The 15,721-nt window shown below is 46.0% G+C and overlaps 7 protein-coding genes across 7 annotated transcripts; 1 reads left to right on the top strand and 6 right to left on the bottom strand.

Moving 5' to 3' along the window:
• Window positions 1–2: 2 nt before the first annotated feature.
• Window positions 3–1,318, bottom strand: F4822DRAFT_271616 (uncharacterized protein). Its single transcript, XM_051454718.1, has 3 exons — window positions 896–1,318; window positions 297–822; window positions 3–132 (listed from the first exon to the last, which is right to left on the bottom strand). The coding sequence occupies exons 1-3, from the start codon at window positions 1,117–1,119 to the stop codon at window positions 73–75; spliced, it is 810 nt and encodes a 269-aa protein (XP_051314944.1). The 5' UTR covers window positions 1,120–1,318; the 3' UTR covers window positions 3–72.
• F4822DRAFT_271726 (thioredoxin-like domain-containing protein) lies at window positions 1,280–2,959 on the top strand. Its single transcript, XM_051454720.1, has 5 exons — window positions 1,280–1,648; window positions 1,718–1,733; window positions 1,791–1,982; window positions 2,031–2,391; window positions 2,494–2,959. The coding sequence occupies exons 1-5, from the start codon at window positions 1,519–1,521 to the stop codon at window positions 2,845–2,847; spliced, it is 1,053 nt and encodes a 350-aa protein (XP_051314943.1). The 5' UTR covers window positions 1,280–1,518; the 3' UTR covers window positions 2,848–2,959.
• On the bottom strand, window positions 2,933–6,136 carry F4822DRAFT_271656 (putative alkaline serine protease AorO). The gene is made up of 9 exons (XM_051454719.1): window positions 5,343–6,136; window positions 5,128–5,284; window positions 4,957–5,063; window positions 4,625–4,908; window positions 4,449–4,569; window positions 4,180–4,397; window positions 3,307–4,112; window positions 3,132–3,238; window positions 2,933–3,067 (listed from the first exon to the last, which is right to left on the bottom strand). Exons 1-9 carry the CDS (start codon window positions 5,597–5,599, stop codon window positions 3,019–3,021), a joined length of 2,106 nt encoding a protein of 701 aa, XP_051314942.1. The 5' UTR covers window positions 5,600–6,136; the 3' UTR covers window positions 2,933–3,018.
• A 1,177-nt stretch (window positions 6,137–7,313) lies between these two features.
• F4822DRAFT_271590 (uncharacterized protein) lies at window positions 7,314–8,071 on the bottom strand. Its single transcript, XM_051454717.1, has one exon. The coding sequence runs from the start codon at window positions 7,970–7,972 to the stop codon at window positions 7,466–7,468; it is 507 nt and encodes a 168-aa protein (XP_051314941.1). The 5' UTR covers window positions 7,973–8,071; the 3' UTR covers window positions 7,314–7,465.
• A 141-nt stretch (window positions 8,072–8,212) lies between these two features.
• F4822DRAFT_405212 (P-loop containing nucleoside triphosphate hydrolase protein) lies at window positions 8,213–9,892 on the bottom strand. The gene is made up of 3 exons (XM_051458271.1): window positions 9,525–9,892; window positions 8,825–9,468; window positions 8,213–8,771 (listed from the first exon to the last, which is right to left on the bottom strand). Exons 1-3 carry the CDS (start codon window positions 9,659–9,661, stop codon window positions 8,380–8,382), a joined length of 1,173 nt encoding a protein of 390 aa, XP_051314940.1. The 5' UTR covers window positions 9,662–9,892; the 3' UTR covers window positions 8,213–8,379.
• Window positions 9,893–10,432: 540 nt separating this feature from the next.
• F4822DRAFT_429779 (uncharacterized protein) lies at window positions 10,433–11,569 on the bottom strand (the record flags this gene model as incomplete). The annotated part of the gene is made up of 1 exon (XM_051461161.1): window positions 10,433–11,569. One exon carries the CDS (start codon window positions 11,567–11,569, stop codon window positions 10,433–10,435), a length of 1,137 nt encoding a protein of 378 aa, XP_051314939.1.
• Window positions 11,570–13,874: 2,305 nt separating this feature from the next.
• Window positions 13,875–15,479, bottom strand: F4822DRAFT_271564 (histone H2A.Z). Its single transcript, XM_051454716.1, has 4 exons — window positions 15,396–15,479; window positions 14,973–15,335; window positions 14,385–14,516; window positions 13,875–14,268 (listed from the first exon to the last, which is right to left on the bottom strand). The coding sequence occupies exons 2-4, from the start codon at window positions 15,081–15,083 to the stop codon at window positions 14,080–14,082; spliced, it is 432 nt and encodes a 143-aa protein (XP_051314938.1). The 5' UTR covers window positions 15,084–15,335; window positions 15,396–15,479; the 3' UTR covers window positions 13,875–14,079.
• Window positions 15,480–15,721: the final 242 nt, after the last annotated feature.

Raw genomic sequence — 15,721 nt, 5'->3', positions numbered from 1 at the left:
CGGTCCGTGAATCCGATGATTTCGATTTCTAAATGATATGTACGATAGCAAGATCCATTCACTACTTCTTAATTATACATCTGGTCCCCTAATATCCTCACTTAGGGGGCCTTGTCTCGTCCAAATATTCATCTGTGAGGATCAAGTTAGTTTTCAACAAGATCCGGGGACTTTGGGGGGCTTGAAATAGAAGGCTTTGGGTGCGCCGTTACCGTATTCTAGCGGTTCGGCGATTTTTTGAGCAAACATGGAGCACCGTAACTAGCACTTTTTAGGGATATCTAGAAGCCACTCACCCCTATCTTAGACCCATTAGTGACCGGAAGTCCGGCATGTAGCGTCCGCTGATCGCCTGTGCCGTCCTCGTGTAGGTTCTGCCAGAAAACTGCATTCCCAACAATAGGCCTGAACGTAACACCATTCTCCCAGGGCTCGTCGCAGTCAACATATTCGCACCAACGATTATTATGTGGTGCAGACACCACTGGGAAATTGGTGCCACCACTAGTAAGATCATCGCTGGCATCGATATACGCAAAGAATGAGCTCAGTCGGTTTCCGCCAAGTTCAGCAGTTGCAGGCGCTGTACTCGTGTACCAATCTGTATGAAAGGTGTATCGCTCACCCCGCCCGTACTTGACGAGTTGTAATGGCTCAAGGTGTGTCCGCGGTATGTCGAAGCCTTGGAATAATAACGCTCGCTCTTCGATACATCGTACTATAGCATCGCGCGGTACATTGGTCGATTGCGAGGTTCGCGTCCGTCGTAGTCCTTGGACACCGGATTCATCGGCGACGGCTGAGTGCGAAAATGTATCCTTGCTACCGAAATTGTCAATCATGGCCTAGATCTTGGCGAGCAGCCAACACCAAGAAATGGGTTCATATTACTTACGTTGCTTCCTTTAGGTGAGCTCGCTCTTCTGGCGTAATGAAATTCGCTAGATATATAACCAATGGCGATTTGGATACTATATGGCTTTTATAGGCGGGATGTTGACAAGTATAATCATTTGAAGTTATCGGTTTCTGCGCACCATCGCTGTGATGATGGCTATGTGCACTGGCCGACCCAGCAGCGAGTGCTAACAGTAATGCTGACTTTAGGGAGCTCATCATAGACTTAGTAACGCGATAAAATCAAATAGCGGATTCAGGTTAGCAAGGGAAAAGATGAAGATGAAGTTACGTATTTCATCTTCGACGGGAATATTCAGGAGAAGACCCCTCTATCCTAATATTCATACCTACGCCATGGTCAGGAGAACATGCAAGATTGAAACGTCAATTGTTTGTGTAAAAAGGAGCTTCCCCTGTTCAGCGTCGCAATGAACTCCCGTATGAGCTCTTTAGTGGAGGGCTTTAGCGCAGATCCAGGGTGACGGAACCGTGCATCGTCAGATCTACCCCCCTGATCTACAGGGTAGTTTGGCTGTACACAATTGCTTGGTATTTGACCCCGCGAGCTCCTTTTTCAGCTTCAATCAAGAACAATTATGATGTTGTCGTAAAGAGAATATGATGAATATTAGAAGTTTACAGTTACTACTATCCCTATTAGTAGGCTCTACAGTAGTAGCCTGGGAACATATCGATGAAGATGCATTTCGTCGAGCTATAGCAGGTCATAACTATGCTCTAGTTGCGTGTAAGTACAGTACCGCCCGTCCCCCGCCCGCTAAAGACGCCTAAGACTAATATTCCAGCGTGGAAATAGTTATAGAACCCTCAACGTGAGCCACTACCAGTACATTTCATATCGATCACTGATTAACACGTCTTACCTACAGCGCTGCCAGCCAAGCTTTAGAGCCAGAATGGACGTCTGCGTTAGAAAAAGAGAAGAAAGGTCTAATAAGCATTGATTGCTCTTCGGCGCCTAGTTTATGTCGCGAATTCGATGTCATCTCATGCCCAGCGCTACGCTTTTTTGACGGGCATGGCAACACAGCGCCATATAGGGGGCCTAGGAGGACCTCTTCGTAAGTCAGCCGCTCACTAAAGAAGACCAACACTTACTCTTTTACCAGAATTCTCGCATATCTAAAGAGGGCAATTCGTCCAATTATCACTAGCCTAGACTCAGATGCCAAGATTTCGGCCTTCCAGTCAAGCGATGATTATACCGCTATCGCTCAAATCAATCCGCAGGACTCTCATGTCAAGACTGCATACGAGACACTCGCGTCACAATACCGCGACCGGGTATCCTTCGGTTTAGTGGAGGTGACCGACATACCAACAGCTGTCGGGTGCTACAACAACTGCGACAGCTTACAATTCACTATTTCAGACTTCACGAGTATTGATGCCTTGCCTAAACTCATCGAAAATTGTCTGGAGCCCGTTATTGGGGAATTCACCCGGGCGAGTGAAGTCAAGTATCTTCAGGTAAGCCAACCATAAAGCATCAACCAAAGCTCGCCCTTTTTCTAATTCCCCAGGTACAATTAAACCCCATCTATCTCGCCCGCTAACGATATTCTGTAATAGTCTGGAAAGTCGCTAGTCTTCTACTTTACCACATCACCCAAGGATCGCGATGCTTACGTAGACACCATGCGATCAGTAGCAAAGATGTACAAGGAGTACCTAAGCTTTGTAACAGTGGACGCGAACGAGTATGGCGATCTTACGGCACCATTAGGCCTAGCACCTGCCACTTTACCCAGGCTTTCCGTCCAGAACCCTATGTTCGGGCAGGTATTTCCCTACCCACGAAGTCGCAAGATCACGCCCGAAGCTGTGGGTGGTTTCTTAATGGATATTGTGCAAGGCAAACAGAAGCCTTGGGATGGTACGTTTACTGCGGATGAAGCGGGTGGTCACGCACGAGATGAATTGTGAATGAGGATGTCAGACTAGCACAGCGAATGAAGCGATAGGATAACCAAAATGATGATATTGTATTTCATTTCGTATATTTGATATTCCAATGATTCAGATTCCCTCAAGCCTCGAACGAAAGACCCGAAGACTATATGAAGACAGACCTTCGGCCGCTCTCAGGCCCAATCTCTAAGGTAAACCCAAGAAAAGCTCCAAAAGCTTAGGATAATTAGGCGTACTAATGATATCGTGTCAGCTCTCATCTCTAACAATCGCACAGGGTTATTTAGAGGAATACTCACCCCATTCCTGTCACAGGATCCCACCCTTCAATTGCTGGGAATCCAGTGTTCTTACACGCCCTATTATCGCCCGTGACGATGTCGTTAAAGACTTCGGGGTGAGAGTACTACGACGACGTTAGCCAACCACATCCCAAACACCGCATAATTATCTCGTGAAACAGCAAAAACTCACCAGAACCTGATGCACAAATCCAACCGGCTTCTTCCCTGCCGCCAACCTCTCCTCATTAATCAGCGTAATAACCGATCCCCAAAGCGGCGCACTCGCCGACGTCCCTCCAATCCTCAACAATTCACCACCACTCGAAATCACAAAGTGGTCACCATTTGCGGAAACATCGGGATACGCCCTGCCTAACTTATTATACCTCCCAATACCCTTGCGCGCATTACTATAATTGCCACCACCACCCTCGTATCCCTCAAACGTCAAGTTTGCCGCGGCGAGATATTTAGCGACAGCGTCCTTCTGGTAGTCAGGTGCCTCATAAATATTCGAAAACCCGCCGCCGGACCGGAAGCGATCAGTAGCCTCCTCTGGGTCGACGCCGGGAGTTTTATTCGTCTGGAGGACAGTCGATCCAACTGTTAGGATATAAGGGCACGAAGCGAGGAATTGCGGGTTAAACACGTCACGCTCAGGGCCGAGACAACCCGATGGTGCGCCAGGCGAGGGGAAACCACCGACGCCGTCGTCGCCGGATGATATAACGACTGTGGTGCCTTGTAGACCTAGCTTCATAATCTCGGCGCATTGACGTTGTTGGTATGATTCGGGGAGGTCGACTTCGGCGCCACTATATGAGATGCTGATTACGTTTGTCGGTTTGTATACACCACACATGAGTTCACCGCTGTAGCCGCCTCGGTCGTGCGGGTTGGGGTATTCGGGGTCGCGACACTCGGGGCGCTTGCAATTGCCGGTTTCGTTGAAGGCTTCGAATGTGCAGTAACTGCCGTCGATAGCGTTCCAGAGGTCTGATTATGTTAGTTGGTGGATGATTATATAAGTGACATAAGATTCTAGGGGAAGTTTTGGTCCTACTGTTGAAGAATCCGGTATATGCAGCTGGATCGGACGAGTAGACATTCTGATACCATTCATCATCAACCTGATAAAGCGCAGGCTCTTGTGGCCAAATCAAACCATATGCCATTTGGAAGTCGAGGTTCGCCTCTGAGCCGGCCAACCTAAGACTTGTAGTAGCTCCTTGTCCGCCATCAACGGAGAACAATTCGGGGTGGGTTCCATTGGGAATTTCGCTATTATCTGTTAGCCAAATTTCTCTATCCAACAAATACAGGCCAAGGTACCCTGTGAAGCTCCAGAAAAACTTGTCAAGATCGTATTGAGTGTAGTGTTGTCCAAGGGATTGGAATATGCCCATTTTGTTATCCGGGTGCTTTTTGGTTCCTTTCGGGATGTTGTACAGCGCTGCACTCGGTGTTAGCTTACTAGACAGCCACTTAGAGCATAAGTAAATATTTACCCCTGATACAATCCGGAGTAGTATATTGGTCACATCCACCCGGCAGAGTGTAGTTACCGCTCGCAACATCGGAAGGCTTGGCTCTACTAAGTCCTCTACTCCTCTCGCTCATGAGATTCGCGACATCGCTCTCGGAGATCTTTTCGCCAAAGCGGGGAAGCGTTCCTATTTTCGCGTCTCTTCGTCTCTTCATTGGAGGTCCTTGTGTGTCGCCGTAACCCATCAACTTAATACCAGGGGTAATATAATCGATATGTTCCTTAATGTGCTTCGGGACGTGATATCTTTCTCCTTATTAGCGCTTATTTGCATCCCATGGATATCGTACTCACTCGTCACAAGCAATGTTCTTAACTCCGATGTCTACGTGTTCCCAAACGTGGTAGTCCGTCATTAGGAGGTCTTCCACGTGCTTGACAGGAGCATCAAATTGCACCCACTACCAAGGACTTGGTTAAATTATTTCTAGCCCAATACAACCTGCTGATAATTGCGAAGCTCACTTGTTTATTAATTGATTGCGAGATATTCTTCGAAGGAATGCCCGCTTCAACAAGCCAATCCTTGATAGCCTTGAAGCTATCTTCCAGCGGCTCGAAGAATTTAATGATCTCTTCTGCGGAGAGGTGTTTTCCATAGTTCTTCGAATCTGGGTTCGAGCTTTAGAATGATATTAGCCACGTCTTGATCATATATCGGAGTATGAGGGTTGGCGCACATTTCCATCAAAAGGTCGTGTCCCGATTGAAGATTCCGTTGCTTCAAGCCTATGCGAACAGGTATTTTGGCATCAGGCACTGCCCTAGCCATCTTCGTCCAAGACCTCGCTTGTATCTCTGTTCTCTTCTCATGTTGAATGTGAGTATCTGGGATACTACGTCTCAATCGAGTAGACTCCACACCGTGGAAAGGAGGTGCAGCGAAAACTTCCACCGCGACCAAGCCCACCAGGGCAACAAAACTAAGTAACTTCATGTCGACGGCCTCTTGAAGAAAAGAAGGAGATCCCGCGTTCGCAAAACCACGCGACCTTTGAAAGACGTCTAACAGATATTATATCAGCACCATCGCAGCAGCTAAGCTCCGTTCCGCTTCTAGCGATGGCGCAGATACCACAGTGAGCTTCATGCCGAAGGGTCTTTGGGGGATTGCTCTAGCCAAGGCTGGAAATATACAAATTCCCACTCTTACTGGGTTCGGGTAAATGTATCTGTGAGCCAATTAGTAGGACCTTGGTTTTCCTCATAATCAATGTGTGCTTGACAGTTATCAGCAGGGGTCCAATTAATGTAGTGATATTGGGGTATTTGGGGATTTATTGATCGTCATCTCGTGAGCTCAAATGAAAGACCACCGAGGTAGAAAGACGAACACTTGAGTATATTTTTTCTTCAGCTACTTATAGGTGTAGCTATGCCTAATGAAATCCGTATTGTAACTTTCTCAATCCGATCATGAGACCTATCCCAAGTGAGCGATTTTCGGTACCGTATAGAGCTTTCATATCCGAGCGACCGTCAGTAAGTGAGCGATACCTTGACGGGCAGTGAAGCTAGGAACAGGAAAGGAGGGGAAATGCGAGGTTTTGATTAGATATTACATGGTTTGGAGACAATCTACTTTAGATAGAAGATCATGGGGATTGATTAACCTAACCGCGATCTACCGGACCGCATCGTATTAACCGGTACTCACAAGAGTGGTGTAGGTGCCGTGGCGGATAACCCCTCTCACAGACGATGTTTGTCAGGTCAGCCCGCATTCTCCACGGTTCTTGCAAGCGTGTAAGATATCTATCCCCAGATCCTACCCAAATAATCAGGGTCTCCGGGTTCGATATAAGGTAAAATGAATTGCCAATGCTTAACCTTGAGTAGAAGCCGTTTAATGATCGCTAACGAGTATATGCATAGTCCCAATGACTTCCGATGTAACCATGTGTAGCTCTTCGGTTCATGGCGTGCGGCTGAGCGTTCCGTATTGACCTTAAGACTATCCAGAATAAAAGTGCTCATTCAAGAGCGCTGATTTAGTCGTGATTCCGAGCATTTATTCAAAAGAAATATCATGTGCCTTCCCAATCAAAAACTCGCTCAGAGCATCACGTTCTACGTCGTCGAAGGTCGTAGGCGACTCAAAGGACCAATATTCTAGGTCATGTGGAGCAGTTTCCTGCTGTCCGCTTATTGTGCCATATATATGAGCCTCTTCCAAGTTCATCGTCCTGACTATAGGGAAGAGTTTGCTCCAAGATGTTTTTTTAAAGTCGATATCTCGCAGATATAACTTTCTAAGGCTGTTCCTGTGTCTCCCTAACACTGACATCAACTCCTGGCGTTTGCAGGTAATATTTCCCAAGGTAAGACTTTCAAGATGATTCCATCTGTGCCCTAGTGGCAAGATGTCAGTTAATTCGGCGGGGTATAAAGTGGCATCCGAATCCGGATCCGTACTCTCAAAGCTCCAGTTGAACACGATGTAGAGCGTCTTAAGTTGGGTTAACGACCTGATGAACGAACGAAGTAATCCCGTTCCCATCAAATCTCTACAGCGACGAGCCGCAGTACCAACGATTAAATGTTCCGAGCTGTTCTGGTCCTCATTCACTATGCCTGTGTCGATACAAAGTTCCAAGCATGTAAGATTGGAATAAAAAGGAATTAGTTCCGAAGATAATGAGAAGTATTCCCATGAAACCGTGCCGGCAGTCAACTTCTTCAGGTTAGTCTTACCCCACGAGAGGGCGCTGAGGAGAGATTTAAGCTGTCGGGTTCCAGTAGGTTGTAATTGATCGGTAGGCTTGACGAGACAGTCCTCGTATGGATTTTTCTTGTTGTTTTCCTAGAACCAAAAATCCGTCGACATAGTAACTTCGCGGAGGCAGACGAAACGAGGAATAGCTTCTCTTAATATTGCGAAATCTTGGCGTTGGCGAAGCATTTTATCCTCTTCCGCCGCAATACGTTTATATTTTTCGTAACGTCGTCGGAGCTGATCAATATCTAGACGTGCTTCGGCCGGTCCGGTTCGGTTGGTAGCATAATAATTGCGAAATTCGTTGAATGTTTTTTGAGGTTGTCCTATTGTATGCCCGATGTAAACTAGAGAGTGGACATTTCTTGATGCGATACTATGCAGCGAAATATATCGAAGCATATCGAGGTCATCTGGATGAAGACAGAAGACGATTTCACGAAATGCGTAACAAGCACCAATGTCAGCGAGAGCTTTACAAGATAAACGGGCTCTAATTAGATCTTCTATCTCGAGGAATGAGCATATAATGAAGAGTATCTCGGGGATCATAATTTTCGATGGAAGAACGGATGGTGGTTGATTCGACTCCATTTTCGTGTCCGTTAAGAGTAGGCTATGCTTTGTTGAAGAATATTCCACGATTGAGTAAATAGAAGATAAGTTGGTTTGGTACCTAGTATGTCGATTGAATGATGGAGATGTAATGGTAAGTGGCGTCGGTTAGGCGTACGACAGCAGTATATTCTAGGCGTTGTACGCTATACGGGTGGCGGTTGCAGTAGGGGTTATTAGTGATGTTAGGTAACTGCACCTACCTGCCTAGGTACCTATAAGATGACATCGTAGCCAGCATGCAAGTGAGTTCCTTCAACGCCCCAAGAACATCAGGGCAGGTGATAACCTCGGATATTTTATTTTATTTCATTTCTTTATCAGCCAGTTCCTGGTTACCTAGGTAGATAGCTTACTTTAATATCTTAGGCAAGTACTCACATACCTTATCCCATGAGCTCACATCCTTCCCTTATTACACCAACCACTGCACCTGTCTGGATAGCTTCACTTCCACCTGCAGAAACTCTGTGTTCTATCTCAGCCAGACCATCAAGCCACCTTATCATAACTTCAGGCTTGACCTCCATCTTCATTATCTCTTCCGACAGGGCAGTAATAATATCTGCCAATGCAAGGCCATTTGCTACCTTCAATGTATTAATGGTCGAGAGACATGTGGTTACGTCGCTAGTAGCAAGCAATGTACAAGCAATCTTCGTAATCGCATCGGGAGGAGGTGCTGCTATGCAATTGTAGATAGTTTCGGTTGTGATGTTTTCTCTGACAATGTCCTTATCGGGGATCTTCGGTGCGTCTTTGGGTTGCATCGGGGTACCTAATTGTGTGAGGACAAAAACTTGGGATTGAAACCATTGGAATAAGACTTACTGGATGCGTAACAAGCCTGAAGCACATTCAGAGCTCGTCGCATATCACCTTTGCTCAGCTTGACTAGAGCATCCGTAGCTTCACCCGAGATCTTGATTCCCTCATCCAGAATGACTTTGTCTACTAGAACTCGAATATCACCCTCCTTCAGCGGACTAAACCTAAAACGCGTACATCGAGACAGAAGTGCAGGTGATAACTTGTGTGTGTAATTGGCGATAATACAGAATCGTGTGTTCGCCGTGTACTTCTCCATAATTCGTCGCAGAGCCATCTGTGCTGTGTTTGTCATAGCATCAGCCTCGTCAAGAATGATGAGCTTGTAGCTTGCGATTCCACCAGGACGTGATGCACCGCCCATAGTGAAGATCTGCTTTGTCGATGCAAACGTCTTTATTTGTTCTCGCACAACATCAATACCTCGATCGTCCGAAGCATTTAATTCCAAGACCATTTGGCGCATGTTATCCGCTCCGTAAATTCGTCTCGCAAGTGCTAGAATAGTAGAGGTTTTACCCGTTCCTGGAGGGCCGTAGAGGAGGAGATGTGGTAATCGGTTCGTATCGACGAATTTGTTGATAGTAGCTAGGATATCTTGGTGGCCCGAAACATCAGATAGAGATACAGGTCGGTATTTCTCAACCCTAACAAACACTTAGCACACAGCAAATTATACGAAGGCCATTCACAGGAAGCCTACCATGGTAAAGAGTCTTCGGCCTCTACAGGTAGGTTAGCAGCACTACGCTTGCCTTTTGCCGTGTTATCAGAAGAGAATGTGATATCATTTGATGGTGCAGGACCATCAACGTCCATCTCATCTTCAAAATCCGACATATTGAACTTCGGATCCTAGTATTGGGGTTATTGCAACTCGCCGTGAATATCGTGAATCCGCTGAATCGTTGTTGATGGAGAAGTCGGCGCAATTGACAACTGGTAAGCTGCTGAAAGCTTTGGTAATCTTCTTGAAGGCTATAAAACCGGCGTCGGTCAAAAAAGACATGCGACTCTGTTGTTTGGCTCGATTAATATGTGATGATGTAAAATGTTGGAAATTGGAAGACGCGTAAATTGAAAGTTGAACGCGTCGATACCTAGAAGGTACCTATCTAGGTACTAACTAATAGCGGGGTTAGGGTTCACGCTGTCGCTGAGCCAATCATAATGTGGTGCAAGCTAGCTAATCGCCGCCCAATTGCCCCCTATAAACTTCCTAAACTTCCCACCTTCAATTTCACATCATTTCATCGTCCTCCTTCTTCAAATATCCACCAGAACTATTCATTTCGCAAGCAACAGGTTTGATATGAACAATATGAAATCTATTCCAGAATTATTCTAAATCTATTTCAATTTAGAAACACGATATCCAAACGAAAAAACGTTCTTCATAGTCGAAGCCCATAACCACTTACTCAAATTTCGCTCAGATATTTCCCATCACCAATTCAATATCAATCATATTGGTATCAATAAAGAGTGGTATCGTATATCGTAATCGTATGCGACATACTAGATCGCAATGTAAAATCTTAATAACAGATGTAGTCATCAATGCCATGCCATGCCCACAACATTAATACCCAGACAGATATCATGTATTAATTAATCATCCAACAGAAACGACTTCTCAGCTTCGATCATTGCCCGCAATTCTCGGTCCAATTTTTCCTCTTCATCTTTATCCTCTTTATCTTCATTATCCATCTCGGAACCAGATGTCTCCCCACTAGCTGGAACCCATTCTCCATCAGATGAGGCAGATGCGGAGGAAGATTGACACGATAGCGAGGAACAACTATCCGAGTCACTATCTGATGAGTTGTCATGAACCTCCAACTCACCTGCTTCGGTGGAATTCCGAACGGTTAATCTCCTCTTGCTCTTCGGGCTCTTCCGGTGCGAAAGCCTAGATTCGCATCTCGGTTCGGACGTCTGTTCCTGGGTATCGCGAGATATCTTGGCCCCAACTTCTTTCAAGAATTCATACAATGTATCTGAATCCATATTCACTATATCGACACCAGGTGAAGTAACCGCTTCTATCGTCGCCGACTCAGCTCCAGTGAACTGCTTATCCTTCTGCTTAGAGCCTGTCTTTTGCTTTTTCTTCTCTGCTATCTCCTCGGCCCACCATATTCGTACTTCCTCTTTTTGATCGGCATCATCCCAGATGCTGAATGCCTCGCGAAGTGGGCTAGTTGGGCTCTTAGATTCTTCATTTTCATCCGCGGTTTGCCTTAATTCCAATGCCTCGTTCAACGGCAACTCATCATCAGGATTCGACCGTGTGCTCGTGACAGCAGTCGGAGGTGGAGGTGGAGGCATGGTCAACGTAGGAGTAACCACCGGATGTTCCAACCTCTGCCGCGCCCGAAGCGCATCCGCCGTCTGCAGTCTATACCGCTCATGATGACATTCCGAAGGGAAATCACAATCGTACTCACAATTGTGTCTCCCATTCGCGAAAGCTCGATTGCGTGCCAAGGCACCCGCATCCTGCCCTCGTACTCTCCGTCGCCATTCTCCCCAATCAGCCCAACCCTGATAATCAAATTCGGAGACGCACATCGGCGCGTTACGACGGCGTTTTTTGCCCTTTTGAGGAGGTGCGGAGGCGCAATATACGTGCGAGCAGTTGAGACACCGGCGCGTGCAGGCGAGTCGGTAGACTATCATGCAAGAATGGCACCTCCATAGCCAAGGGTACGGGTCGCGAGGCGGAAGTGGTGGTGTAGGCATACTCTGCGGCGAAGCTGGTAAGATATTCCGAAGATGTAAGCGGGGAGGTGGTGTTACAGGAAAAGAAGCTGGCCTCGCGCCTGGTGTTGATGGAGATGTAGAAGTTGGAGATACAGGGCGTTGCCTTGAAAATAAGCAAAGGCTCGACAAGCGTCTGGGACGGCAAGGCATGTCTTGTTCTGGTATTGATGTTGTTACGGTGTTTCGGTTTCTGATGACTACGTTGCAGGAAAAACAATATCGAAACTCTGATTAAAGAGGGTATATCCGAATCCTTAATGACTCGAGAAACTAGCTCGATGTTTGTCGCGATACAAACACAAGCTGTTAGCAATACCTATAGGGTATGTGTTAAGGGAAATTAGGAGATTGAGGTTATATCGTTTTGATGCTGAATGCGGTTGTTTAAATTGTCTCGTAAGGAGTGTCGGCGAAAGAATTATTCGATTGTATAGGGAATACACAAATAATAAAGAGAGACTTAAAGAAAAAAGAAATTGACTGAAATAGGAAAGAAGTTGTTTAGGAGACTTGTATGTCCAGCCGAATCTCTCACGGAGACTGGGCCGTCAAGATGTCACTAACACTTATACAGGCTGTTTCTACTTTGTCTAAGTCACTTAGACAAAGCGGCGGCTCGATATATGACCTGTCCCCCCCCCCCCTACCCTTACCCACGAATTGCGGTGTAAGTACGTCCGAAAACTACGTCCGTACGACCATTCCACATACCTTTGTCACGATACCGTCCTTCCCATTCACTATTTTGGTAAAGGTGCGCATGACAGCAATGAGGTGATAGCCCGGAGCCTCCTCCGTGGCATGTCGACAAAGGCGGGAACGGCCAAGCGGACAAGGCAAGTTGGTCGCTTAATAGTAGTAAAGCAACGATGACTAAGGGACAAAGCAGGAAAGAGGGATATATTATATGGAGAGGCTTTGCTTGTCGAATAATGGGAAACACAAAGGCTCAAATGTTGAGTGGTATTAATATGTCGGCGAATAGAGGTGCGAGTACGAGTAACAATCTAGGTTGAAACTGTCGGCAGCGTGACTGGCGAGATAGAGACCCATGTGCTCTATTAATTCTATATTCAGGTGTCGAAAATACCTAATAATAGCACCCATAATGTGGGTATTCATCGTGTTTCATAACAATAAACCCTCACCTCTATGATGAGATGGTGATGATCTATATATCTTCCATGTTGCTCATTCATATGTTGAACATTGTGCGCCCAATGAATGGTCTTCTAGTCGCGTGGAAGAGATCCAGCATAAAGGGGTTTCATCGAGGTTTGTGCGTTAGGAAAGAAGACTAGTCTTTATGGGTGTCTCTTGGTTTCGCTATTGAGGCGTGATCATACAATTCAACAATTAAACCAGAGTACCGGTAAGTGTAGACAAGGCTATTGTAAAAATACTTTTACTATTTATAACGGGATACATTGACTCCTGTAACTGAGAATCCACAAAGAGATTACGACCTTTCCTAAAATACATATAATTCCCATCGTCAACAAACCTACGTAAAGCTAACCATATGATATCTCTACCTACGTGAAGTCGAAGAGTGAGGCTAGTTACTCAAGCTTATTCTAGTGTCCAAAAGGGGGGGAGAATCCCTCAAGAAACATACAAGATCACCGATGAAGGGGACCTAGTATCTCAAACTATGCTGTCCCTGTAATTCCCTCGCAGAGATAGGGAGATCACCAATCGTGAAGGACCAATGCTGACCAGTAACACATCAAGCGATATGAAGTGTACCTCCTGCTGCCGAGCCGACATGTCTTCCTCAAGCAACTTAATGTGACACCACCCTAAGTTGACATGAGTTGCTTCCCACACATACTTTGAGGTACACCTCAGAAATACATGGCATTATAACCTCGTACCGCATGTTCGAAGTTCGTAGTTATCATACTCACATAAAAGTGATAATAATTCACGGGCAGCGGCTAGTCCTCAGTACAGTTGAAAGCTGCAGAAGGAAAAGGAAAGATATGCAGGATGCAAAACTAGCAGTACAGTGGAGCAAACTGAGAAAGCTTGATACAAGCTTCCTGATATCGAAAATCATCTCACGTAAAACTATCATATTAAGGAGAAAATCGGAGCGATGTAATATTATTTGTTGCCTCTAACAAGGCCGTAAAAAGCTTGCGAGATAGCTAACGCCTCAACTCTCCAGGTAGGAATAACCTAAGCTATTCCTGCCCGGATGCTTCCTTTCTCTGCACCACATCTGGCAGCACCTTTTCCCGTCTGTCTCAGACCCCGAGAGACGTGTTAACGTTCCAGATAAACTCAAGAGCCAGCAGACTTAAACTCGACCGTAATCCATAATTAGGAGCCCGGAAAATTCGTCATATCAACCATCCTAGGTCATGAGACCTGCGCTGCCCATCCCCAGACAGAAAAAACTCGTTCCACGTAACAAGAACACCGAGAAACGAAAAAGCGTAAAGACGACGAGAACGATTCGAATACAGAGGTTGGCAAGTAGTTTATGCCTCGATTGCCTTGTTCTTCTTCTTCTGTTCAACCTTGAGTAACAACGCACGGTTGATGTGGGGTAAGACACCGCCAAATGCGATGGTTGCACGAATTAGGGTGTCCAGTTCTTCGTCACCACGGATAGCGAGTTGGAGATGGCGAGGGGTGATACGCTTGACCTTGAGATCCTTGGCGGCATTCTAGGCAGAAAGTTAGTGTTTATTACACAAAGAAAAAAGCATATGGGCAGACACGTAGGCAGGCAGGCAATGGTGGCAAAGTAACACAAGGCAGACAAAGAGAGGGAATGACTCACTCCTGCAAGTTCGAGTACTTCAGCAGTTAGATACTCTAGGACAGCAGTAACGTAGACAGCAGCCTTGGCACCGACGCGCATCTTGTTTTGAGTGTTTTGCTTCAAGAAACGCTTGACACGACCACAAGGGAACTATAGATAATTATCATGTTAGTAAGATTCCGCGACGACACAGAAGAATAGGTATTTTGAAAATAAATTCAAGAGGCATGGTTGCATGAAATGTTAGGTCGATGTTGCACGAAGTTGACATGAAGAAGATCGTTATCGCATCGCAATTCATCGCGTATTTCGTAATATTCGTAGATAAGCATAAGACGGACATAAAAGTCCAATGAGCAAGGTGGGGGAATTATAAAATTTTGCGCAGTAGAATATTTCGACGTTGGAATCGGAAATCGCGATAATTGTCGAGGTTGTTCGGTGGTACGTGTCGTGAAAAAAAAGGTGCGCGTCATTCTGCGAGTCGAGGGGTAGGACGATGATATCGACGAGATTCGCAAAAATTCGAATACGACGATATTTCGATAAATCGTGCAAAAAGTTTCATGGCAACGCATTTTTAAATGCAAGTAAAAAGAATCTTACCTGAAGTCCGGCGCGAGCAGAATGGCTTTGCTGCTTCTTGGGTGCCTCAGCAGCAGAGGTCTTTCCACCAGAGCTCTTCCCTCCGGCTGATTTGCCTTTTCCGCCAGCCATTGTATGTATTTATGCGCGCGAAGTTGATATTTTTATCTGTATTGATAATTCGGCTAATCGTTACAGGCGACGAAGTAAAGTTGTTGTCGTTTCGGAACGTAAAAATAGGATTGCGCGCGTCGAGGATGTTTGTCGGTGAAAATTGTTTTTTTCGTTGTTTGTGTTTTGATTTATTTCAACGTTCGGGTTCGGGGGAAGAGATGCGTCTGAAAATCAAGAGGCGGCGCGGTACAGTTGGGGAAAGCGGGCTGGCTGGTTAGGTTTTAGTTGTGATGGGGGGGCGGGAAGCTTGTATGTAGGTAGGCTGGGTACCTATTGCTTTCCAATTCTAGGCTTCCCGGGTTGCTGCTGCTGTTTCTTGCTTGCCTAAAGTTGGTTTGGGTGTGTTTTTTGGTGCGAGTCAATAGGGTGACCTTGCTGTATTACAGTTGGTTAGGCTTGCAAACTTTGAAAGTTTTGTACCACTAAGGACTTCCAGGGTTGGCGTTACAGGCACCAAATCCTGCTTTCCAGAAGACTCGGAAGACCTGGAAGGAAGAATCACCCCGCCTAGGCGTTAAAAACCTATGCGACGCTAAACTATATCAGGTTAGATAAGGCTTGTCATTCCTTATTTTTCGGTAAATCTCCGGGGTTTA

Source organism: Hypoxylon trugodes (assembly GCF_022578975.1).
Source record: "Hypoxylon trugodes strain CBS 135444 unplaced genomic scaffold F4822scaffold_5, whole genome shotgun sequence".
Taxonomy (NCBI): domain Eukaryota; kingdom Fungi; phylum Ascomycota; class Sordariomycetes; order Xylariales; family Hypoxylaceae; genus Hypoxylon; species Hypoxylon trugodes.
This window is presented reverse-complemented; position numbering and strand designations above follow the sequence as displayed.

Excerpts from the sequence above, each read along its gene's own strand:
- F4822DRAFT_271616 (XM_051454718.1), bottom strand. The coding sequence starts at position 1,119 with ATGATGAGCTCCCTAAAGTCAGCATTACTGTTAGCACTCGCTGCTGGG. Across the intron at positions 823-895 it reads GCTCACCTAAAGGAAGCAAC|CAAGGATACATTTTCGCACT; the intron begins GTAAGTAATATG and ends CAATTTCGGTAG. Across the intron at positions 133-296 it reads CTAATGGGTCTAAGATAGGG|ATGAATATTTGGACGAGACA; the intron begins GTGAGTGGCTTC and ends TGATCCTCACAG.
- F4822DRAFT_271726 (XM_051454720.1), top strand. The coding sequence starts at position 1,519 with ATGATGAATATTAGAAGTTTACAGTTACTACTATCCCTATTAGTAGGC. Across the intron at positions 1,983-2,030 it reads GGGCCTAGGAGGACCTCTTC|AATTCTCGCATATCTAAAGA; the intron begins GTAAGTCAGCCG and ends CTCTTTTACCAG. Across the intron at positions 2,392-2,493 it reads GTGAAGTCAAGTATCTTCAG|TCTGGAAAGTCGCTAGTCTT; the intron begins GTAAGCCAACCA and ends ATTCTGTAATAG.
- F4822DRAFT_271656 (XM_051454719.1), bottom strand. The coding sequence starts at position 5,599 with ATGAAGTTACTTAGTTTTGTTGCCCTGGTGGGCTTGGTCGCGGTGGAA. Across the intron at positions 5,064-5,127 it reads CGCAATCAATTAATAAACAA|TGGGTGCAATTTGATGCTCC; the intron begins GTGAGCTTCGCA and ends AGTCCTTGGTAG. Across the intron at positions 4,909-4,956 it reads AAGAACATTGCTTGTGACGA|ATATCACGTCCCGAAGCACA; the intron begins GTGAGTACGATA and ends ATAAGGAGAAAG.
- F4822DRAFT_271590 (XM_051454717.1), bottom strand. The coding sequence starts at position 7,972 with ATGGAGTCGAATCAACCACCATCCGTTCTTCCATCGAAAATTATGATC.
- F4822DRAFT_405212 (XM_051458271.1), bottom strand. The coding sequence starts at position 9,661 with ATGTCGGATTTTGAAGATGAGATGGACGTTGATGGTCCTGCACCATCA. Across the intron at positions 9,469-9,524 it reads GCCGAAGACTCTTTACCATG|GGTTGAGAAATACCGACCTG; the intron begins GTAGGCTTCCTG and ends AGTGTTTGTTAG. Across the intron at positions 8,772-8,824 it reads TCAGGCTTGTTACGCATCCA|GTACCCCGATGCAACCCAAA; the intron begins GTAAGTCTTATT and ends TCACACAATTAG.
- F4822DRAFT_271564 (XM_051454716.1), bottom strand. The coding sequence starts at position 15,083 with ATGGCTGGCGGAAAAGGCAAATCAGCCGGAGGGAAGAGCTCTGGTGGA. Across the intron at positions 14,517-14,972 it reads CTGCTCGCGCCGGACTTCAG|TTCCCTTGTGGTCGTGTCAA; the intron begins GTAAGATTCTTT and ends AATTATCTATAG. Across the intron at positions 14,269-14,384 it reads AAGTACTCGAACTTGCAGGA|AATGCCGCCAAGGATCTCAA; the intron begins GTGAGTCATTCC and ends CTTTCTGCCTAG.